Source organism: Thermobia domestica, chromosome 16 (assembly GCF_964235325.1).
Source record: "Thermobia domestica chromosome 16, izTheDome1.hap1.1, whole genome shotgun sequence".
In the NCBI taxonomy this organism is placed as follows: Eukaryota; Metazoa; Arthropoda; class Insecta; order Zygentoma; family Lepismatidae; genus Thermobia; species Thermobia domestica.
In genome coordinates this window covers 100,239,389-100,265,056 of record NC_137469.1, presented here as the reverse complement: position 1 = coordinate 100,265,056, position 25,668 = coordinate 100,239,389, and the positions used below count along the sequence as shown (strand labels likewise).

The 25,668-nt window shown below is 32.7% G+C and overlaps 1 protein-coding gene across 1 annotated transcript in view; it reads right to left on the bottom strand.

Annotated features, from left to right (window-relative positions):
* Positions 1–8,857: 8,857 nt before the first annotated feature.
* The window catches only part of LOC145673271 (GTP-binding protein Di-Ras2), a 132,642-nt gene continuing 115,831 nt past the window's right edge, over positions 8,858–25,668 (bottom strand). Inside the window, exon 3 of the mRNA XM_081742809.1 lies at positions 8,858–13,458. Within this exon, the coding sequence (XP_081598935.1) occupies positions 13,006–13,458 (453 nt within the window). The 3' untranslated portion in view covers positions 8,858–13,005. The remainder of the gene's footprint in view (positions 13,459–25,668) is intronic.

Genomic DNA, 25,668 nt, shown 5'->3' with positions numbered 1-25,668 from the left:
GGTCATGGACTCATAGACTTTGCAACTATAAAATCACCATTATAAAATATTATTATATGTACCTGGCATATACTTGTACATATAGTATTTCTCACAGCACTAACAGATAAATAGAAAATTATATTTAAAAGTACATAATTTCATTGATACTTTTTCTCAATTTTGTAACTATTCTTTTAATTATCAAGTTTGTTTGAAAACAGCAACTCTTCGTTATGATCATGCCCTTTGTTTTATCCATTATTTTACATGAATTTTTAAAATCAATTTTATGACTTTATTTATTTTTCAATTATCAGTTTGACAACATTAACTTTTCATTATAACCGATTAATTTTACATAATCATGCCCTTTGTTTTATTCATTAAATTTTACATGAACTTTACCTCAATTTTATGACTTTATTTTTTAATTATAAGTTTTGTTTGAAAACAGTAACTTTTCATTATAACTAATTAATTTTGTATGATCACGTCCGTAATTTTATCCATGAAATTTTACATAAATATTCATAACTCATGATAATTTTCATTGCATAATACTAAAAATTACATTTTTTAAAGTGTTAATCAATTAGTTTTGAAGTTAATTTTACCTGTTATTTTTTTCTGACAATATTTTTAATTTAATAAATTATTTTTTCTTTACCTTAATTTTTAAATTATAATCCGTTAAAATTTTAATTCATTTTCCAAACTATGAAATTTGATATCTAAAACAATTTCCATTAACTATGTGAAGTTACCCAGATGACGGTTCATTGCTTTTTGAAATCATAGTTATGGATTAGTACTTTTGAAAAAAAAATCTTATAACATGAAAATATTCTGCAGGTTTTCATTTTCCTTATTTTGATTTTGATAACTGTGGGAAGGATAATTAGAGCTTAATATGAGGTTTGCATATACTCCGGGATAATTCAAGTATATGCCTTGAACTCTACATGCATGAATTCAATTGATTCAGCAAGCATATTCAAATTGACAGCATTTCCGTTTTGCAGAAACTATGACCTTGTCATGACAAGCTTCATAAACTCTTAATACCAGTAAGTTAGAGACAATTTTGTGGTAGATAGGATGTTTGATTCATCGGATATCAAGAAATAGTTTAGATGTGTTTCTCGACGTTTTCAATTTTAGGACACGCCTCAAAATATGTTAAAAATCCTTTGAATTCAGAAATATAAATAAAATCCATCAGCTCTCTAGGAATAAAAATCCCGTAACTAACCATATGATGAAATTTAAAATCAAATATCTTTATACACACTGAACGAGGGCAATTTTTACACTTCCCTCGTTTCCACATAAACAGTGTATCTTGTGTTCATTAGCGATTAACACATAAATATAAAAATGTATCAAGCTTTTCTCTGTATTTAACTTTCACTTAAATCTAGAACATTACCTTCTTTCACCCAAACATAACATGAAGGTTGAAACGAGTTACTTAATGTCTCATTCAAAATTTCTAAACACTTTTAACACTGTGCCAGGCTGATATGCACGATTTCTTCGCGAGGTTAATCTCTATGGATAATTCTTAATATATACTATGAGCCAGACACAAAGATAATGATTAGTGAAAGTATATACAGTGGTTGGACAGGATAATGTGAGGAGACCAAAAACAAATGAGAATCATATCTAGTACAGTGTAGGACTACCTTTCCCGACGAGAAATGGACCAATACAGGTTTTAAATCGTAATTAGTGTGATGTTGTACCACTCTTCGTATGAAACATACACTAATTCCTTCAGAGATGATGATGAAGGAAACCAAGACTGCATACAATTTTTTGCAACGGACTACAATGCCTCGAAGATGATGAGATCCAGCAATTGTTGGATCTAGGGAAGGTGTGAAAGTTCCTGATTATACTCCGTCAACTATGTTGTGACTGTCTTAGCCATGTGACAGGGATACAAATCATCTTGATAGATGTCATCGCCAACAGAAAATACTGTTTGAGCTATGAGGAGGATGTGGTCTCCAAAATTTTGCCCATAGAACTTGACACTCATCGTTTCACGCAAAGGTATGACTGACCCTGTATAAAATTACCATATCATCGCCCATACTGTCACAGAATCACTCCAATGCTTTGCGGTTGGCAGAAAACAGTCTGAAGCGTATGATTTAGGTGGTATTCGCCATACGTACGCACGTCCTATTGTGGGGAAACTACGTGAATGTCAGTTCATCGGACAGCATGCCTTTTCTCCAGTCCTCAGCAGTCTAGGCCATGTGATCCTTGCACCACCGGAACGTTTAATAACATTCACTGGTGTAACCAGGAGCATAATCCATTTTATGGAGATTCTTGCACTCAGTTTTCGTGGAAATCAGAATCTCTCGATGATAATTGGTTTCCGTTGTAATTTTAGTGGTAGTTATCTTCTTCTTGCCACAATTCATTTTAATGGCCTTCTGTTACTGACTGACAGTGTTATCTTTCGACCACTGTTATGTTTCGTGGATATGATTTTCTCGCTAACTGTCTATTGCGGATGACATTGGAGACAGTGTCTTACGATACTTCCAAAACACTCTGGAAATTTGAGTCAACAATATCCTGTTGAAAATTTGAGTTTTTCTAGAATCTTTGTCAGTAATAATTCACCTACTTACATTGACTTCTTGCAAGATCATTTCTAGACTGAAGTCGTCCTAGAAAATTTGAAAAATCCTATCACGCTAAAATGATCTTACAAAGAAATTATGCAAATTGTTATCGACAAAGATTCAAGCGAGAATCGAAATTATGTAAACTCAAATTTACAAAACAATACAGAGGTGACTACATTTTATTCATTTATGTAATATATACCATATACCAATGTCCGTTCCTAAATATTATGATTATCTTTATGTTGTGTTCCATAGCACATTTTTCATACTTAGCACATTTTTTTTTCATAAATACTGTAATTTAATTCCTTGTATCATAGTATCCAATATTTGCTCAAAAGAAAGCTATCACTATACATATTGTGTTATTGTTATTGATGTTTCACAAACACAATAATAGCTATCAATTAAACAATGAATACCTTCAAAGCACAATGTTAACTACAGTGGAACGCATATACAAACAAGAGCAGTGTAAGTTACGAAGAATGACCAGTGCTAAACAGCTTGTTAACCTGAATTCTGTTGCTGTTGTGTGCATGATTAAATTCACTGTCGCTCGCTACGCCAGAAGTTCATCATAAAATTCGTTTGACTCAGATCTGCGGCATACATAAGCTTTTATCTTTCGTATATCTTTAAGACTTTCAAAACGGGAATGGTATATAAAACGTTTCAAACGTTTTGGAGGAAACAATCCTGATTGACAAAATCAGAGTGGTAGGGGAACGCAAGGATTTGCACAAAAGGAGGACTGGGATAAGGGAACAAAAAAAGCAGACAAACCCGAATCATGCATATGCAGTGCATAACGACATGCGATTAGTGGCGTTACTACAGAAGGTAAGGAGTATGTGCTCCCCTTCTAGGAAGAGGAACGAATGACCCAATCTGGAGCGACAGTTTACTTGAGGAAACTGGAAAGGCCTGAAAGGTGTGAACTGTCAGACGTTTTTCGCAGACAAGTGTCGTCTGTGTCGGTCTGTTGGACCGACATATATGTTCAACATACAACCATCACCACAATCTGAGGATAATACAAAGAAAGTTCTTACCTCCAAAAGAAGTTATTAGAGCAGATGCTCAAAATGGCCTCCATGAACCTCCGTGCACTCACGATATCTGCGAACTATATTGAGATACATGTGAAGCATATATGTATCACATGTGAAGCAAATGGCGCCACAGCAATATAAACCCATTCTTCGAGAACTTGTGCAGATGGAACTGTGGTGCAACTGGTGTCAGGTACACTACACGCTTGAGGTGGCCCCATAAAAAATCCATTGGAACCTGGTCAGATGACCGTGTCGGTCATACTGAAGAACCACTATGTGCAATCTATCTCCTTTCAAATCAGCGATCTATGTGTGCGCGTACCGGACACGAGAAGTGCGCAGGTTATCCATTGTAATGAAACCACGTGTAAGTGCGCTTATGCAGCGGAATGTCCTCTAACACAATGGGTAATATATCTTGCAGGAAGTGTAATATACAGGCTGAGTGAGATGGGATGGAAGGACATGTGATCCATTGATGATGCCAGCCCAAATATTAAGTGCGAACTGTTGTTGGTTGCTTCGAGGTATATGTGCATTGGGATACTGTTCAACCCATACATGGCTGTTGTGGCTATTAAATACACCTTCCCAGGTAAACGATGCCTTATCTATGAATTAAACCAGCCTCGAAAGTGCTAATCTTCCCACATCATTGCAGAAACCACGTGCAAAATTCATTGCGTGGTGCAAAATACCCTTGTCCCATAGGTTGCACTCTCTGTAGGTGGTACACATGGAGCTGTGGAGAACCTACCTGAGACTCATGTAATCCACATTCAAGATACGAACAATAACGTGAGTAATTATTGACGGTGATTGTGTCACAAGCTTCAACACAGTTTCGTCAAATTCTGCTGTACAACGAGTCCTTGGACCACCACAGTTACCCAGTTGACTGTCAAAGAACTCCTTTCCCGTAGATGCACTTCAATTCTCTCAAACATGGTGAGTGCTGGCTGGCAACGATCGGGAAAGCGTTCCGTATACAAGCAACTAGCAGCTCGCCCATTGCATTTACATTCGCCGTAAGTCAGTGTACTCACTAAACGTATACTGCATCATTGTAACGTTGCACAAGATTGTCTGAACACACTGCAATGACAGCGTTTGTGAAGTATAGCCGATTAACATTAATACTATATATTGCTGTTGCTCAACAATAGTACTTCACACGTTGAATACCTACTCATCGCGAATTGAAGCGTATCGCATGTATAACATGTTTTCAAAGAGTATATACACATTTTTTTTTGAACAGCCCAGATATTATAACAGTGTTGGCTGCAATGTTATAGTTGGAAGACGTCTTCTAATCCGAGATCTGGTTCTGTCTCCTGTGAGGACAGATTTCTATAAAATGTAGTACTTGAGGAAACCTGGGAGTTAATGGGAGCTGAACCCTAATGCTGCTGACGATTTCATCTGTATGTTTTGATGTAATGGAAAAAGAGTAGAGAGTTATCTTCACACTATGTCTATATTCTTGCAGATAAATCTTTTCTTCTAGATAAAGTAATAAATAATAGATTCCAGCGCCTTTACACTTACCTTAATAAATTGTAGTTAAATGTTCCTCAACAACAAGAAAATATAAAATAATTATTATTTGGAAGCAAGAGTTTGTTTAAAGTGCCTTTTCAACAAAGAGACTATATGAGACTTCAACCTAACATGTAATTCAATCTACGTATACTTCCTTAGAAAATCAAGCTCATACCTCTCATACCAAAATTAACAATATTTATAATTTAGTCGTGAAGGAAGAATATTTCTAGTATATTTAAATACAGGGTGGTTCTTTTAAAACTCACGGATTTCATTTGGGTCTAGAATTTCTAACTGAAGTCCGATTTTCATGTTTGTGGCAAATGATCAAGAAAGGATGGGAGATTTATGGGGCTATGTTTACTTGTTTAAATTCATCTGGGGTAATGTCGATTACGCATCAAGAAAAATAGCAAATTTTCGCCAGTATACCTTACAATTGGAATGAAGTGTAGTGTGGTGTGGAGATTTGAGTTTTCTTCGTTAGATGGCAACCTTGCCAAGGTCAATAAGAAACAGGAAATTGTTCAAGCTGTATTGAGAATTGTGCTGTACAATTCTGTGTTACTGTGTGAGTATGATCAGCGCGCAGTAAGAATAGTGTACTATTTGGAACAACATAAGTTTATCGTTAAAACTTTGGAGAATGGAATCTGTTGTTGCTACACAAGGGGCATTCAAAAACAAATTTGCCTCACATTCTTCCCCAGACAAGAACATAATGTGATCGCTAGTGAATAAATTGGAAGAAACAGGATCGGTTCTGAGTGAGACAGGGAAGCATCGGATCCCGCAGGCGGGTGTTGTGAAAGATGTCAGTTATCGACTCCTTAGGTCACCCAAGAAATCTCTCCGTCGTTTGTGGCAAGAAACCGGCTATTTGATTTATCGGCGTTACCACTAATACTTAATTTGTTTTCTGCAGTTTCGCTTCAAAAATCTAAAACCTCATTCTAATTGTAAGGTACACTGGCGAAAATTTACTGTTTTTCTTGAGGCGTGATCGATGTTATTCCGGATGAATTTAAACAAGTAATCATAATCCCATAAATGTCTCATCCTTCCTTGATCATTTGCCACAAACCGTATGAAAACCGGATTCAGTTAAAAATTCTAGACCCAAATAAAATCCGCGAGTTTAAAAAAATCACTCTTTATTTACATGATATTGCTTTTGCATGATATTGTTTAGTGGTGAAACTCGCAAGCAATATGTCACCATTTCACAGTGTTTAGGTATTTCACAAGCACAGTATAACCATAATTTTATATTCCCGCATTTAACGAAAGATTAATTTCGTCTCGAAAAATAACACTATATACATAATGTACTTAAATCAGCATTTAAGGAAAACCATGTTAGTAAATTTTCCGCATTTAATGAAAGCAATGCAGAAGGAACATCATTAGCAAATAAAAGTCTGTGAAGTTTTTTTCTTTCTGCAAGTGTTATAATGTTTTAATAAAAAAGACTTATTTTTTATGCTTATATTTCTTTTAATGTTAGTATTCTATTTGTTGAATTAATTCAATATGTCTCTTGAATTCTCTGCATGCAACAACCTATGAGAGTTTATTCATATTTGTATTATTATTCTGAGCTCAAAACTGTTGAGTACTAACTCTTTTTCATCAGACTTTTTGTTAACTTTTACTTTGATAGTTTGATATGTCTGATCACTTTTGCTCTGGATTTCGGCATGGTATTCTTCAGTCTTGAAAAGGTGAAATCACTTATATATGCATTTTAAAGAATTGTTCATTTAAAAGGATCACAAAATTAAGTTATTTCAAATAAACATAGAAAATGTTTTGCTTCAAACGGGTTGTTAAGCGACAAACATTGACTAAAGCCTACTTTTCTTTTTTAAAAAAGAGGAATATATATATATATATATATATATATATATATATATATATATATATATATATATGAATATCTTAATTTTATCCTTTCAAATGAACAATTCTTTAAAATGCAAATCAAATTTGCTGTTTAAAAAACACAAAATATGTTAAAATATTAAAATCTCGTATTATACATCTCAATGATTTTTTAGGCGCACTTGTTTTACATTAAACCTATAGTTAGTGAAAAATCCCAATTAAAAAAAAATCCAGTTTTCTAAAGGGGGTTATAGTGTATTCATATATAACATTGAATCAACGTTAATTGCTTAGCGTTAGTAATATAAATGATGAGCAGAGATGACCAATCCAACGCACACGAGCCAACAGTGGCATGAGAACACTTTCTAAATGATACTACAAATTCGCTATAAATATTTTATTTCTGTAAAAAGTAAAGGAAACTGTAGTTTTAAACTTCACGAGTGTACATTCAAAGCTCTGCACCGGGAAAGTGGCTAGTAATGTATTGCGGATTGGCCATCTCTAATTTGGAGTATCTTTGAAGATTGGAGCGATGGTCAGATGAGAAGATGAATTATGCAAGGTTTGTTCAAAACAACTTGTTTCATGATCAGAGTATTTTTTTTTCAAACATAACAATCAAATTCACATACAAAATCATACACAAAGGAGAACATCATTTTTTTAATAACAATAAATCTATTCTTTAACAATCAATTATTCTGTGAAAGGAATACGTAGGGTCTGTTCTTTTCATAAATAATATTTCTTTGATACAAAAAATAATGTTCACAAACTCATATTAAGTTTAACCATTTCCAAAGAATTCAGAATTTCAGTATATTGGCGTACAAACTATTGTGTTGTCTTTAGAGTTTAAAATTGAAATTTAATTATGCTGCACTTCAATGTTGCTAAACTTGAAGTTAACACTTAACAAACATTTATCTTCAACTTAAGCCAAAATCTGTTTCTTCACAACATTTTATTTAAATTTATGAACAAAGGACGGTAAAGATAAACATGTTTTGTGGCATATTTGTAATTTGTAACTTTCTTAACTAAAATACAGTTCTTTTTTCTTTTTGTTTTATTTGAAAAGAACGGATCCTTCAACACAAGAAAGACATATTCTTTTACTTTACTTCCACAAAAAAAAGGAACAGGAAATGAGTTTATTATATTCACAGCACAAAGCAATATACTTATCAATGTATTAGCTTACTCTACAAAACATACTGGATAAGAACTTCTTTTTTTCTTATTATTCTTCAAGATAATTTATTCTTTGATACAGATTTAAAGGCTCTAGCTAACAATAAACATGATACAATAATTGCACTATACAGTTTGATAGTTAATAAGGTAAAAACCCGTACTCTGAAATATGTTTAGGTTTTTTTTCTTTCTTTTAAATGTTTCTGGACTAACTCAATATCATGTTTTGTAGAAATTCGTATATACCTAGCTACACTACATGCCTAGTGCACACGTCATACGAATTTCCTTTATTGAACTTCTAGTAATAAAGATTTAAGTAATCAGTCTTTCCACCCAAATAATTGTTTATTTTGTTTATTATTATTATTAGCAGTAGTAACATTATTATTATTATTATTATTTGTTGAGTCTAGAATGAGTTAATATTCCATCTCATAAATAATTACAGGCTGTATACGCAAGAGTTCGTTGCTTAAGGAAGCAGGCACATGGCACGATTGCAAGTTTATTTTTTTTTAAAAAAAAAAAAACAGCTTTCTTCTGCCAAAATTCTCATGATAATATTTATTTTCAAAAATTAAAATATTTTCTCAAATATTTTCTTAAATTTTGATTTCATCCATCGACAATGTATAATAGCTATTTTTCTTTCTTTTTTCTAAATATTTAGGAACAAACGATCACATGCTACTCTTTTTATTTTTGGAGATATTATATCTACTTTATTGTAGATATTATTTGATCACTGACTCTTTGTACACTGAATGGAAAAATTCAAAACCATTTAGTTTGTACTGTACATTCTTTCTCACACTTATTAATGCGATATTAACATATGCGCTTCACGCAAAAGAAAATAGCATATTTCTGAAATATACTAGTGTTTTAAAGAGTTCGGTATATTGGTGACATCTAGATATATGTATCTAAAGTGAAAAGACTTGATTGAAACCCATGTTCATATCTGAAAGATTTTTCTATTTATTTTTATATTTTATAGAAGAGTTTCAAACGAAAAAGCATTTACCATTTTCTTTTTTCAATTTATAAGTATTGTGCTTCAAGATTTTTATGGTTGTTATAAATACTTTTTTTCTGATGTGCTTTTCAGCCAGATCGACTTATTGTAAGTTTCAACCCTTTTATTAATTCAACAAAATAAGTTTTTAAGTCTTAGCCGATTACAATTTTCCTCTTTCTCTCTCTAAAGCTATTTAAACTTTATATATTTATAATGTTTTTAACTATTTTATGGACTTACTGTGATACTTATTGAAAATTATAAAAATTATTTTTTTATTAGCAGCAATATATATATTTCTTTTCTATAATTTTCTACTAGCTAACCATTTTTCCGTCTCCGTATTATATTACATTATGTTACAAACTATTCTGATATATGCTCTTGTTATAATTGTCTACTCTCTATCACTTTATACCACTGAAATAGAGTTAAATAGATTCGTATAATATTGCAAATATTTTTTTAATATTTATATGTAACAAGCTATTTACTTGCTCGCGTTATTTTATCTTGCTTGTAGATTAGTACGTTTTATGATCATTAGAATGAATTCGTATCGATTACAAGATATATACATCTATAGGTGTATATATATATATATAAATTGTACACGATTGGTTTCACACGTGAATAGAGAAATATTCGTTAAGCTGCAGAACGAAATAGCATGCGGTGTTTAGTTGTTTCAAAATAAAAATATATAATACGATAGTTATTCCTCTATTGAATACCTTATTACTTTTGGATTATCTTGGACAAATTATGTAACTTAAAAACTTTATATTTAATCTTTCTAAACTGATTTCCCACAAGTTGTTTTAGGTTATTAGGTTATGTTACTTAGAAAAAAGTATATAAAGCACCTTGTATCCGAAATTTTATTTACCGAAAGTTCCATGGGAGGAAGATACAGTTATCTGTTCTACTTTCACTTCGTGTTAATAAGATTATATGTTGTTTTTAAAAAGAGACGTGACGTTTCTTTTGGCAGTATCTCTACAAGTATGAAGGAGCGTTTGATTATCTATTTTAGACAAATATTTAGATTGTTGACGAATCAAATTTTCTTAGGTTACTATGTCTGTGCAATGATGAGTACTTTTAACTTTGATTTACATAAGTTTATTGTCCCCCTTCAACCATTGGAAGCATTTTCCACACGAATAGTTGTTCGAAGTATCTACACTTTCTTAAGATTTTAACTAAATGTATGTGTATTCTTAACCTTTTATTTACAACAGAAGTGGTCCCCAGATCTCTCGGATAAAAGGTGCAATTAAAAAAAAAAATAATATACTTCGATCGAAGGAAGTCACAACACTGCAAACTAACATTAGTTATATCATCTAGCACTTTAGGACTGTTTTTATTGACATATTATGAAAAGGTCAAGAGATATGGTCAATAGATATATGTATACGTTTGGTCAGCCCTACATGCAGTACTATTCTATATGTTTATTTTATAGTAAATAAAAAGAGTTAATTGTCAATCTGCACTACAGGAATATCTTCGTAACAACTTAATCTACCGTCCTTTACGTTTTCTGCTAAAGTTTACTAATGTCTTTAAATAAAATTATTGGTACACAGAGGTATATTCATTTACAAAACCTTTTTATTTTATATGTACAATATCTCACATCTTGATTTTTTTCATATATTTTTAATAAGGAAGAAGAGTAAAAATGCTCGGCTTGTGTTATCCTTTGAACTTGTCACATACAAAAACAATGTTTCTTTTCTTTTTTTCCTTTCACAATTCTTAACACGAACACTTCTAGTTCAAGGGAAAACTTTGAAGTTTTCTTTCCTTCTTGTGATGACGTCAATTAAAAAGGATTAAAAAAAGTTGTAAACAAAAGGAACTGTAGCTATTGGCCGACATTCGATATGGTGACAAACTTGGACAAGAAAGGGTTTTCTTACTAATAGATTACAAGTACAGGCATATATATATATTGTATATACAGATACATGTACATGCAAATAAACATATGCTTAATAGCTATATTCCATGTTTAAAAAATAAACTTCCACACCTACAAATCATTCTCTCTCTCACACACCCATACGTACAGAAACATACATAGACGCTAGATATTTAGCAAAAAATATATATACAATCGCGGCATATCAATTCTATGTATATACTGACAGTTGTATATTTTTTATATAAAGCAAAATAGCTCTGCACTGTAGATTAAGTATGAAGAATAAAACATATTAGTACAAGCTGCAAGTTAACAAAATAGTTTTAAGTTCTAACATTAGAATGAAAGTAAAAAATAACAGCATTTAATGTCTTTTTTATTAATATAGTTATTATTATCCAGTATTCTCTTATCGTAACTCCTTGATTTGTAGATTAAAGCTTTTTACTTAGTATGTACATATACACATTTGGTATATTTATATGTTTTTTCCCTTCATAGTAAATTTATATTAACTCATGGAAGATGTCAACAAGCACGTCTTCAGTTGACTGTAACAACATCCAATGTTGTCGCTTCTGCTTTTATAATCCACTGTTTTTTCTTAAACTGTCTTAAGTGAACACTCTTACTTACATATGTATAACTCACTCACACATATCTCAAAAAAGCTTCAACTGGGTTCACACACACACACACATACTTACATACATACACAGACACACGCATATATACTACTTACATACAAATAGAACCAATACGTTATCCTCTTTTTTGTTTTATTGCAAATCTTTTTTCCTTTTGGAGTTCTGTTTTTTTTTTTTCACATTTTTAAGTGAAACATTTCTTTTTCGCATGCAAATAAGCAAATCTGAAATTGAGTAGATTGGTTTCTATTGTAAGTTGTTGAAAGAGTTATTGTAATTATGTGTGTTGCAAATCCATCGTTATGTATAACACACATACATACACTCGACTGAATACGGTGTCAAACATACAGCGGATTCATATGCTCCCACATAATAGCACTCATTCGTTCACAAACTATTATATATATATATATGTATTATAACATGTGGCAATTCCAATGATATATAATTTATCCGTAATATAAAAGTTTCATGTTTCTTCCCAGTCCAGCTGCGTATATAGCTTTTATCCTTTATTTTATAAATTATAGCTAATTATTATCATCAATATTCCTGTTTTGGTAATGCCACATGCCGTATTGATGTATTCTATAGGTATCGTTGTTATATCATGATTGAACACGAGTAACGTTAATCATTGTCTTTAAACCTATAGTTATTTGAGGACTCCGTAACAAGGTTAAGGAACCTAAAACTATTCAGGTAGTAATTTTTACATTGTTGTTAGTGCGTTCTGGTAATCATTTAAAACATCTTGTGGGTAGTAGTATTAGTAGAATATAACACAACCACATTACCTTTTAGCTTATGTTCATTTTATCGTCTGATTTCGGCGATACGCCATTTTCAGGTAAAGGGTCTTTTTACTCATTTGCCTTCTAAATGACTTAATAAATGATTATGTCTTAGTTTGCTGCTGCATGAAGGATATTACAATGCTGAATGACTGACTAGAAAAATTACGATTGCTGGTTAAACACATTACGCAACAGAAACAATAGATTGTTAAATCCAGTACCCTTTCTTTCATTATATGCGTTCTTTTCTAATGACGCCAAAATTTTCACATCATGGTACATTTCTCGCGTATCTTCCTTTTCTGTGGATCTTTCTTCGAGTCCAGATGAAGAGAGATGTTTCGGTTCTTTTCCATGTTCAGCAACTCTTGGAACAACTCCTTAACGTTGGTGTTGGTTTTGGCTGATGTTTCCATAAAGTTGCAACCCCATCGTTTCGACTCTTCTTCACCTTCCGAGAATTGCACTTCTCTGTTTTCCACTTCATCGCACTTGTTGCCCACCAGCATAATCGGAATCCCACTTAAATCGCCTTTGATATCTTTTATCACTTCCCAAATGGGTCGGAGTTCCTCTAGAGACTGTCGTGACGTCACCGAATACACCAGGATGAAGGCATGACCTTTGGAAATACTGAGCCTCTGCATTGCTGGAAACTGATGAGATCCTGTTGTGTCCGTTATTTGAAGAGTGCAGATGTTTTTGTTGCAGCTTATTACCTGAAAAATGAAAGTATATTAAGAACAATTACCATAACAAGATACTTACATAATTCATTTTGCTTAGTTGCCAGAGTTTCCGATATCAGCTATTTCCCATCAAATCTCACAATTTCACAATTTAATCATCCTTTAATTTCACTTTAACTATATGCGTATTATCATTTTTTCCTATTATTACCTAAGTTTTAGGGTCAAGCGAATTAAGGCGTTCTGAGAAGAACGACAGTAGAAGGAAGGCAGTGAAGAAAGAAAAGAAGTGAGCAGCAGTTAGGACAGGGAATAGAACGGGAAAGCACAGCCCAGACTATTTACGTATTCTATCGATAGTGGTGGCATCTTAAAGTCAAGCTGGATCTTTTGTCCCATCTATTGCTTACTTACCTTTGGCAATAAGTTTTTACAATAAGTTTGGGAGTTAGAGATTACAAGTCGATGTACATTGGGTTTATGAAGTGTGTGCGTTTTTCTATTATGTTTATATGGTTTTTGATAATTTTTCTCATCTAAACATAATCTCACTAGCAATCAATATTATCTCAATTAATTAAAATCAACAATTATCTAATATAACTCATCAACAATTATCTAATATAACCAAAAAACAAGAAAATTTATTATCAAGGAACAAAGAACTTATTACCAGCTTGTAGGGAAGTAAGGAACGGATTTCGAAATGCTAAAATTACGACTATGAATACCTTAACATTATTTATTTAGAACATTATTTATTTATAACAATTATAGCGTGAAAACAAATAATCAACTTTTAGCATGAATATTAATCTTCTATATATATAAAAGAGAACGTACAAAATTTTGTCCGCTCATCACGCTAATACGGCTGAACCAATTTCTTTCATTTTTGGGGGGTTATTAGGATTTGGACCCTAGATGGTTTTTATCATATCACTTTAATTTTTAATTACCAGTGTCTTGAGATAATTGACCATTCAAGTGTCCATAACGTACAAATCCTTTGTTATTAGTTCATCATAGGTAAAAATAAACGTATTTATATGCAACCCGCATGACCGTGTCACTCGGCGGGTTAACATAAATGACAGGCGATATACAGCGGAAAATAGCTTGAATCTTCTGTTTAAAATTTTTTAATTGATTTGCTTATTTTTACAGACACTTTTACAATATGCCAGCACCGGGATGACCGCAGCGAAGCGGGGCGGGTTAACATAAATGACAGGCGATATAATGTTAAGATTTACTGCAATCTTCTATGGTTTTTATCATATCACTTGAAAGCGAAAAAGTAAAAATTATCTAAGTAACAAAGTTTATTGCGTTCCGGGGTGACCGCAGCGAAGCGGGGTGAACGCTGCTAGTACTTTAATAACTCTAATGGCCGTGTGCACCAACGAAGTTCAATTGTTGAACGAGGGTCATAACCAAGATCGGCAAAAATATTTTTTGCACCAATAACGTTCAAGGTTAGGTCTCGGTCAAATGGAGGATAAACTTGGTTTTAGCTTGAACGGCCGAATTTGGGGGTTTAAACTTCGTTGATATAAGTCAGTCTGTTTACATTCAATAATGTCTTTGTATTTTTCCACTAATGAAATTACAATACATTTCTCGTGTTCGGAAAAATTTTTTGCTCGTGATTTCATTATTTTTCCCATCACAATTACTACCACTGAAATTAGACTACTCACAACTCTATGCACACAATCTCGGAAGTCGGAAAGACCGGAACGTGGTATGGTTTCTTAATTTTCGTTTAACAAAATGAGAGAGAAAAGATGACAACCAATCAGAGTCGATTTTACAAATTGACCGAAGTTTACTTAAACGAGATGTGCTAAACTTCGACTTTCAATGGTGCAACAAAAGTCCTGGAACCACGTTTAAACTTGAAAGTTTAATGTTGAACGCGTTTGAGTGAACGCTCGTTTAAACTTCGTTGGTACACATGGCTATAAGGATTGAATATGAAAAAAAGTCTAGAAACACTGGTTTCAATGGTGACTGGGGACACTAATTTATTTTTCGTATTTTGTGATACTGTGTAAAAATGTTAAATGGACATATGCACATTAAGTTAATTTATGAAGAATAACGTATCAAGTATCATATGCCATAAAACCAACTTATAATTTAATAGAATACCATCTGCATAGACGAATTGCAATTACTTCGGCTTCTTAAAAAAGAAAAGTTTATTTCATTTATGTGAAACATAAGAACTCTGGGAAATATTTTGTTCTAGCTTGGTACAGTGATGTTTTAATTATGTAATTGATAAATAAATATTATTTTCAATTCAAAGGAGGTGGGCTGATAAGGGCCATTTTTCGCCCATCAGGCCCGAGATGTGAAATGCATGGTTTCCAATAGTATACCTCATAAAAATAAGAAAACAAATATATTTTGATGGAAAGCGCTATAAGTGAGAGGTAAAAAATAAAATAAACAAAGACGTAAGTCGTGTGTTAATGAGGAACGTAAACACTAATGTCATGAGTTGGCATCCGAGAAAGCAACAGTAAATAGAACACTAACGGCAAGAATAAGAAGAATGAAGTCTACTACGACTATGAGATCAATATATTACATCGGAAATAATCAAGCATAGATAATAATCAGATAGCTGGAGACACTTGTAGCTAGTTTGCAGATTAGGCATCGTGCTTTCTGTTGTCATCCGAATCGCCACTGGACCATCCTGCAGCGGCATCTTGTAGTGTATGAGTATATTCTAGACTCGGTTTCTTAACTGCGGTGGAATTGTGGCGCTAGTAATCCAGAAACCATAGTACGGAAGCAACATGCCCACAACATCCGACGACCCGTGCGCCTACTTTACATTGACAGTACCACTGAACTCGGAGAACAGAAGCATCGTCATGATGTATGTACAGAGAGTACATACCTTTGTCACTTAAGTGCTCGTGAGTGTAAGGATCGGAGACATCAGGTAACGATTGTTGGTCGTTGTTTTTCATCTTTCCCTCAGTATTGCAATATAACGTATTAATGACTTCCCACCGGTACTTCATTGACGCGTGGTATGTATGATTCTTCGATATATATATATCTATTGCAGAATTTCATGCCATTCTGCGACTGGTTTTCCTGCTCGCACTTTTACTCATACCACTTTCAGAAATGACACGCCTTCTCAATACTCCATAACGTGCTGTCTCTATTTTTGCTGCCCTACACACATATCCGCGCAAACAATACATTTTCTTTATATATCTTATTGACATGCTGAGCATGTATTTTCAGTCACAATCAGTAACTTACATCAGAGCTAGAGTATCCAGTTGAACTCGTACATTACAGCGTATAAACGGTATTCATCGCTCTATACTCTCGCGCAATACATTTTGTTCTCTAATAGGTAGAAGGACACACTGAACCAAAATCAGTTAGTACTCATATCAAAGGTTACACAGTGTTATATTATGACGAGTCAGATTTATTTTGGTTCATCGACTCCTTCTTCCTATAAGCCTCCATCAAAGACAGCAAACATTACCAAAATGTCGCAAAACGCTGAAACGGACTCTCTTTGGGCACTCATTTCTATGACTTACTATTTTCTTTATCACGTATCTATTATTTTTACATATGCAACATATCTTCTAGTATACAAATACATTGCAAACTTGTCGGAATCGGACACTTCATTTTTCCGTTGTCTGATGGGCGAAAAATGGCCCTTATCCGCCCACCTCCTTTATGTTGTTTCTCTTTTATATCAACTTCATTAGGACAAATAAAATAAATACACAAAAAGGATGCCTATTATAAAAAAATGAGCCAATCAAATTTGTTTCAACTTTCAATGAAATCACGTCTTTGAGTCGTGACAGAACCTTAATAATCTAGTTAAAGCCGTGAGATGGCACCATCAATATTTTCATATCATGCACAATATACAAAGTTTACCTATTATACAATATTTACTTTGATTAGAAAGGAAAGACATGTGTAGAAAGAGCACTTTTTTTTCGTAATTAGACAAAACCAGTTGAAGTGATCTGTGTTGATCTTTATTGTGTAGATTTTATGTGTAGATATTTAATGTAGAAAATAGCTAAGATGTTCAAAAATAAATGTATGCTTTATAGACTTGAAGTCGTATTGCACGTGTGAAAGATGGTAATAATAATTCTTATATATATGTCCTATGTCAATAAACAATTGAAAAAAGCAGCGTGGAACTGCAATAAATTAGTTTTAAAAACTTTGCACCTTAATATAGAGCCCATTTTATATTATCCTGAAATTCATTTCATTTCGGCCTCCAATTGGACACCTTCTTCGTAGGCACGACCGTTTAGGTCCAGTTGCCTTCTATCTAATTATGTGATAAAAATAACTGTAAAAATGATAGAATTAGGTTTAAAGCTTCACATGAACCTTTGTACTTTAGAATTGCCGGGAATCAATGGGTTAGGTTCTGTAGATCTGACAAATTGTATTAAATAAAATTGTAAAGAGCATTAAATTGAAACAATAAATTTGATTTAGTGTAAATAGTAATTTCCCAGCTATTCTTTTTTAAAGGTGGTTTATTAATTAAAGTTCTTGATGATGTACTATGTTTTTTCTTTTTTTTATAAATTTAGATTGTTGTCTTGGATGAATTGTAATAATTTTTTTAATTAATTCCCAATTTCTAGTGTATGTAATCATATTTGTGGAGATTGGAAAAGTATGAAAGAAATTAAGAAGATGTTTATTGAAGATGTTTCTTTTTTGTTGTAACAGTTCACATTGGAATATTAGATGGTTGATGTTTCCTATTTCTTTTCCACACCAGCACTTATTTGTTTCTCTTTTTTGTATAGTAATGTTATTTTAAAATTGTTGTTTTTTAGGATAAGATATAACGTTTTAATCAACATTATGTTCCATGAATTTTGTATGGACCATTTCGGATTATTCACTGATTTTGTAACACTTAAGGCATCCGAACAAATAGATGCACATCTGATGTTAAGTTTTTTTTAGGTTTAATAATGCTTGTCTTATTGCAAAGGCTTCACCTTCAAAAATTGATATTGCAGTAGGTAATTTATATTGTTGTATGACGTTCATATTCGGAATTAATATAGCCGCTCCTACATTTTTGTTCTGTTGTTTCGAGGCGTCTGTGAAGATTAATTGACATTTTTGTGGTAACATATCAATGTGTAATTGCCAAATATTTTAATATAAATTTGGTAAAATTTCTGATTTGTGATATTGAATGTAATTGGGAATGATAGTTGGAATTTTTGTTAAATTTACTTCATATTGGAATATATAAGCCTTTGTAATTCTTGTTTGCAGTTCCTTAAGTTTTTTGTATATTTTATAGATCCAAGGTAAATATTTATTGTATGGTAATTTTTTGTTTTGATTCAGAAAATTCAAGTTTGTTAGTTTACTAATTATGTCTGATGATGATTTTGCCATTCTGGATAATAAAAAAAATCGATGTTAATTTAAATATAGTTATATTTAATTGAATATTTTTTGTAGCTTCTAAAATTGCATATATATATATATATATATATATATATATATATATATATATATATATATATATATATATATATATATATATATATATATATATATATATTTTGGCAAAATGCAGGTTGCGAAAAGATCATTTTTGCTGCGTATATTGGATTGACTTTAGTTTGTTGTAAAAGATTGTATCATTCGTATTGAAGAACATCGCCCCGTATAAGATTTTCGCTATTAGTGTTTGTTGATTTAATTAATGAGATGTGGGTGTATTTCCCATTTTTTGTACTAACACCTTTTAAAATATTATTATATTTGACTGCTTCGTTGGATAAGTAAGATAAATGAGATTTCCACTTTAGCTTTGAGTCTAGTATTAAACCTAAATATTTTATTTGTTTAGAAAATTTCAGTTGTGTATCTCTCAATTGTATCTGAGGGATGTTATTGATTTGTTTCTTCGTAAATATAGTATAAGTAGATTTTGTCCAATTGATGTCTAGTCCATTATCATGACTCCATTTTTGTATGATTTCAATATTATTTTTAATTTTGCTTATTCCTGTTCGAAATCTTCCACTATTTCGTAATTAATTACGTCATCAGCATATATGTATAAATTTAAATTCTTATGCAATAATTGAGCTAAATCCAATACGAATAAATTAAATAGAATTGGGCTGAGTTTACTGCCTTGGTAGACCCATAAAAGTTCTTCTTGGTTTGGAATACGCATTATTGATTTTTATGTAAACTTGCCTGTCATGTAATAAATTGTAAATGATGATAATATGTTGTTTTCAAATCTTCAAGTTGATGAGTTTTCTAATTAAGATATCCAAATTGATCAAATCGTATGCTTTTTGAAAATCTATGCTGACTAGAATTAAAAATTTTCTTTGTTAAAACGTTTTCCATATATCTAAAATAAGAGGTCCTATTGCATCATATGTGGAGCTACTTTTTCTGAAACCTGTGATATTATTTGTTAGAATCATGTTATGTTCAATATGGCACTGAAGACGATTTAGTATTAACTGTTCGAATATTTTAAGTTCACAAGGTAGAAGTGCTATAGATCTATAATTATTTGCATCGTTACAAGGTTTATTTATTTTTAATATTGGCACTATTAAAGATTTTTTCCATATTTCAGGAATTTGTCCTGTTTCCCATATGTGATTCGCAAGTGACAGAGATAAGTTTTTTTCCTTCCTTAGGAAGATTTATATGATGAGTATATTGTACTCCATCTATTCCAGGTGAAGTATTCTATTAATGTTTTTGAGAACAATTTCTAATTCCACTGCGGAAAATGAATATTCCGTCTGTATGAGTTTATTGTCTACACGTTCAGAAGCTAAAAAGTTATTACATAATCCGGTGTAAGGTTCTTCTGAAATTGTAATATCCAATCAATGTCTATATTATTTAGATTATCAGATATTGATGTTCTAGGATTTTTATTTAATTGTAGATGTAAAAATTTCCAGATTGATTTTTTTTGTGTTTGGAATGACAAGTTATTATAAAACTTTTCCCACTTATTTCTTTTAATTTTATTTAATATAATCCTAGTATGTGCTTTGATATTTTTATATGTTAAAAAATCTAGTAAACTCTTCGACTTTATAATTTTTTTGAAAGCTAGACATCTTTTATTAATTGCTTTTTCTGCTTCTGTATTTCACCAGATTGGCTTTTGCATTTTATGTTGGACTGATTTTTTTTATTTCAAATCTTTTATTTTTTCTTTGAAATTTTTAACGTGATTTTCTTTGGTCAGCAGCTGCCTGCGTAAGCATATGATTAAATGTATTAATTTTCCACTGATTATTACTTAAAGATTGTATGTTTTTCGAAATTTCTTGTTGGTAATTTTGCCAGTCAAGTACGCATGAAATTTTATTAGTTTTGGAAGAGAATTCAGATGCAAAGTTAATATGTTGTGAAGGTACATTGGATACAAATGGATGCATTTTGATTAAAATAGGTTTGTGATCACTACCAAATGGGTCAAAATAAACTGTCGAGTCTGCTTGGGTAAGATATTGGATCTTACATACGGTAATATCAGGTACACTATTGCCTTTTAAAGTAATTCTAGTGCCGTTCCATTATTCAATGTTAGATATGATGCTTCTAATAAAATTTGGTTTAGTATGTTTCCAGCCTTATTATGGAGCTCCCCAAGCAAAAGATTGAGTATTACAATCGCCCATAATGTAATCTATATCGTTTTCAAAATTAGTTGAGACCAAAAGCGGCAATCAGGTACAGTAGATGGCGGAATATAAATATTTACAAATTTGGTGCCATTTATTTCAAAACCATATAGTTGTATATCTGAAAAGTTATGATTAATAATGATATTTAATTGTCTAAAAATTTATGTTCTTTTTAATACAAGCGGCGAATCCTCCGTAATCTCCTCTCTCAGATGTTCTATGATATTATAGTTATTTAATTTTAGTGGAAATTTTATTTTCCTCCTTGTTTCCTGTAGTACGGTAACATCTGGTAAAAAAATGTTAATTAAATGTAATATGGCATACTTTTTTGTATAATAACTTTGACAGTTCCATTGCAATATCCTTAAACTATACCTCTTATTCATCATCAATAATGCGTAAATAAGAAAGAAAAAATCGGATTTGTTCTTCTTTTCCCTCTTTATTAGTGTATATCATGTACGGAAGTAAATATAATGTAAGATTGTTTGGAAATTTTCTCGATGTATTCAGATGTTACATTACAATTTAAAGAAATTAGAATGCTGCCAAGTAGTTGTTTGATTGCAAACAGGGTTTTAGGTACTAACATTCCACTTTCATTATCAATGATATTATTATCTGTTTCAGAAATATTATTTGGATTGCTAACACTATATATTGCTGTATTCTTTAGTTGTAGAGGTTGTTCTAAACATGTCGTGGTTTCTTGTTTGTTGTTGTTATATCTTTTTTTTAATTTTCTGATTGAATGCAGATTTATTATTTGAAGAGATTTTATTGTAATTAAAGCCATTACTATTTTGTTCATGCTAGGTTACCCTGTTTGTGGACCGAACATTCGATTGTTGAAAGCTGGTGCTAGGAAAATTACATTCAAACCCATTATTATTTGCATTGCGAACACTATCATTTAGGTTAGAGTGAATATTATCTGTGTTTCTTCTTCTTTTCCAAAGTGGAGGTTCTTGTTCTAATTGAATCATCTTTTTTCTATTAGTTGCAACAATAGAATTATCAGTTGATTTAAATGTGTGCAAAGTAGGAGTTATTTTGCTTTTTGATTGGGTAAGCGTATTTTCTGCTGCTTTTGATGTGCTATTGAGAACTTCCCATTTATTATTTTGAGAATGTAATTTACCCACTTGCATGTTTACTTCGTTAAAGGATAAATGGTCCCTAGCCATAACTGACATTATTTTTCTTTGCCTAGCTCTTTCTGGACAGTCTTTATAGTCTGCTTTGTGACCCATACCACAATTAAAGCATTTAATAGTGTTAGTGCATTGTGTATTATTATATGACAAAGCACACTTTTTGCATATTGAAGTTTTTGCTTTGCAAGTACGCAGTGTGTGTCCGTATCATAGGCATATATTACATTGCCTTATTGCGGGTACGTATGTTTCAACCGGTAGTCTTAGATAAAAAAAAAAAAACTTTACCTTTATTGGAAGTTGCTGTCCATTGAAAGTTACAATAATAGTGGAAGTAGGAATTTTTTTACTTCTTGCATTCGATAAATCCTTTTGATTGATACTATGGGAATATCACTATTTCTTGGAGAAGTTCCCCTACAGGAACTTCTGGATCAACATTTTTTATTACCCCTGTCGTGTTAACAGCAAAGTTTGGAATGAATGCTATCCAATTTTGACTTTTGAGGATTGGATGTGTTAGGAAAGCATTAGCTGCTTTACCAGTATCAAAGTATATTTTTATTAGATTCTTACCAATTATTTTGAAATTAGTAATACCTGCGATATTTGCTAAATATAATTTTCTGCTTACAGACATTAGATGTTTTGTTTCAAGCTCTTCTTTACTGGATTTAAGGAATACATAGTATGGAGCTGTGTGTTTCTCGCTAAAACGATTTTCAAGAGATGGGTTTGCTTCCTTGATTTCAATTAGGTTGGGTGATTTAGCTAAATTATTTTCTGTGAGTCTGTCATTTTCTATCATTACATTACTTGAATGAGTTTAATTATTTGTAACTGCTTGTATTTCCATATCGGATACTTCATTAGTCTCATTTTCGACCTGTGTACTGATTAGATCTAATGATTCTTTATTGAACTGAATGCTTTCCGCGATATTGTTGATGATAAAAATTGTAAAATTATTAGCTTAAAAAGAACATCTAACCCAAATTCACACAGTAAATAAACCACCTTAACACTTAAATCTTAACCACTAATACTATTTACACTAATTACAAAAGGTTCATGCATAAAAAATTCTTTGATCTCACTCAATCTGCCACTTGTATAGTTGCTTATTCGTTAGGCCCAGTGTTCGAAGTGGAGAAAAAGCAGAGGCAGTATGTTTTATTACGATTTTCACGCGATATCCCGGCTATCTAAATGTTAAAATACAGTGAGGGTATGTTGTCTAAAAGATTGCATTAATGATGACTGAAAACCATTGGAGAACTTCTCTGTAGTTACGGGGGGAGGACGTGGAGAGGTTTTGATCTTCCGCATACAACTTTCTGAAAAAATAACAAATTACCCCTTAAGTTGTATAATATAGAAGTTCTTCATGTCCTCCCCCCGAAAATACTCAAAAACCGAGTTTTTATATTAACAATTTTCTGCGGTAAAACTCTCGGATCCGTACACGACTGAGGGGTATTTCAGACTCCCGGCGAATCCGCCCCCAAAGCAGACAACCCATAAATCCGTCTATGCTCAATACACGACATTTATATATATTAAGGCAAGAAGACACACACATACACAAGAAATAAACAATTCAATATGGCACATCAAAATACGAACTAGATGAACTTCTTTGAAAATACTTCATTTTAAAAACAAAAGATAACAAGAATGTCGGTCTTGTGAACTCAGAAATTATTTCTACATAATAAATAAAATATTTTTGCGTGCAAAGCTATTTGTTAATTACTACGTATAAAAATGGATTTATTAAAGGTATTTAGCATCTACCCTCCAGTGACGGTATGTCTTGATCACTGAAAAAGCAGAGGCGGTATGCCTTCACCACTAAAAAAACCAGAGGCGGTATGCATACCACCGAATACCGTCTCACTTCGACCACTGGTTAGGTCTATAAACAGTTTTGAGGATCACACTAGAAAGTGTAACTGTGTCTTCACTATCACACTTTTGCACTTGTCATTGAGTAACACTTATTATTCAAAGAGAATTTCAGTATATCTCTAATGAGATTTACTTGTTTAATTAGAAGAAGGTGTCACTTTCGATTCATATGCTAATATCATTCTACATGCAAACACACGCCATTTAAATCGTCGCCATTTCCCAAAAATACTCCCATCCTAAAATTCTAGTTGAAAATTAATACAAAATATCCAAGTAAGAAAAAAATCATCATCCCCTCTCCAGAGAATACCACACTGCCTTAATACATGGTGTCCGAGAAGTCCTTCCCTGATTACAGAAATTGATAACTCAGGCTAGAAATAAGATAGAAATATGAAACTGGTGTTGAATTGTTTACAAACTATAAAAGTTTTGGTCTGTGTTAGGTTTGTTCTGTTTTACCAAGTCTCGATTTTGTTTGTTTTAGGTTTGTAGTACGTAAGTAAGAAGCCCAAGAAGCCATGCCGACCAACCAGGAGAAGGCACAGTGTGTCCTGTGGTACCATGAGACACGATCACCAACCACGGTGCAGAGACAGTTCCAGACATTTGGGAGGACTCCACCTGATGTCAAGAGCATTAAAGCCTGGTATGAGAAGTTCAAGAACACAGGGTCGGTTGCTGACCTTCCGAGGTCTGGTCGACCAAGAACCTCAGCAGACACGGTGGAGGCTGTGCGGCAGTCTTTTCTGAGAAGTCCTAAGAAATCGGTGCGCAGGGCCTCACGTGAATTACAGATGCCAAAAAGCTCTATCCATGACATTTTACACAAACGTTTATTGTTTCGTGCTTACAAAGTGCAACTCGTTCAGGCCTTGTTGCCCGACGACGGTACACGTCGATATGACTTTGCGGTCGAAATGCTATCACATATTGAGGACGATAATGGTTATCTCAGACGAATTGCCTTTTCCGACGAAGCGACATTCTTTGTCAGTCTAGTAGTGAATCGCCATAATGTACGCATTTGGGGTTCAGAACCCCCCAGGGAGGTCAGGGAGTTCACCAGAGGTAGTCCAAAGGTGAATGTTTGGTGCGCGTTATTGCACGATCGAATTATCGGGCCATTCTTCTTCGCTGAGGATACCATCACATCTGCAGTGTACCTGGATATGTTGCAGCTGTATGGTGTTCCTCAGCTGCTTCAGTATCGCCCCGATGTCGTTTTTCAGCAAGACGGTGCACCACCTCATTGGGGTTTGGACGTCCGTGCCTATCTCGATAGGACATTTCCTGGGCGATGGATTGGTCGTGATGGACCAACTGCTTGGCCTCCATGCTCTCCTGACATAACCCCATTAGACTTCTTTTTATGGGGTTATGTCAAGGATGAGGTCTACCGAACACGTATACCAGATCTT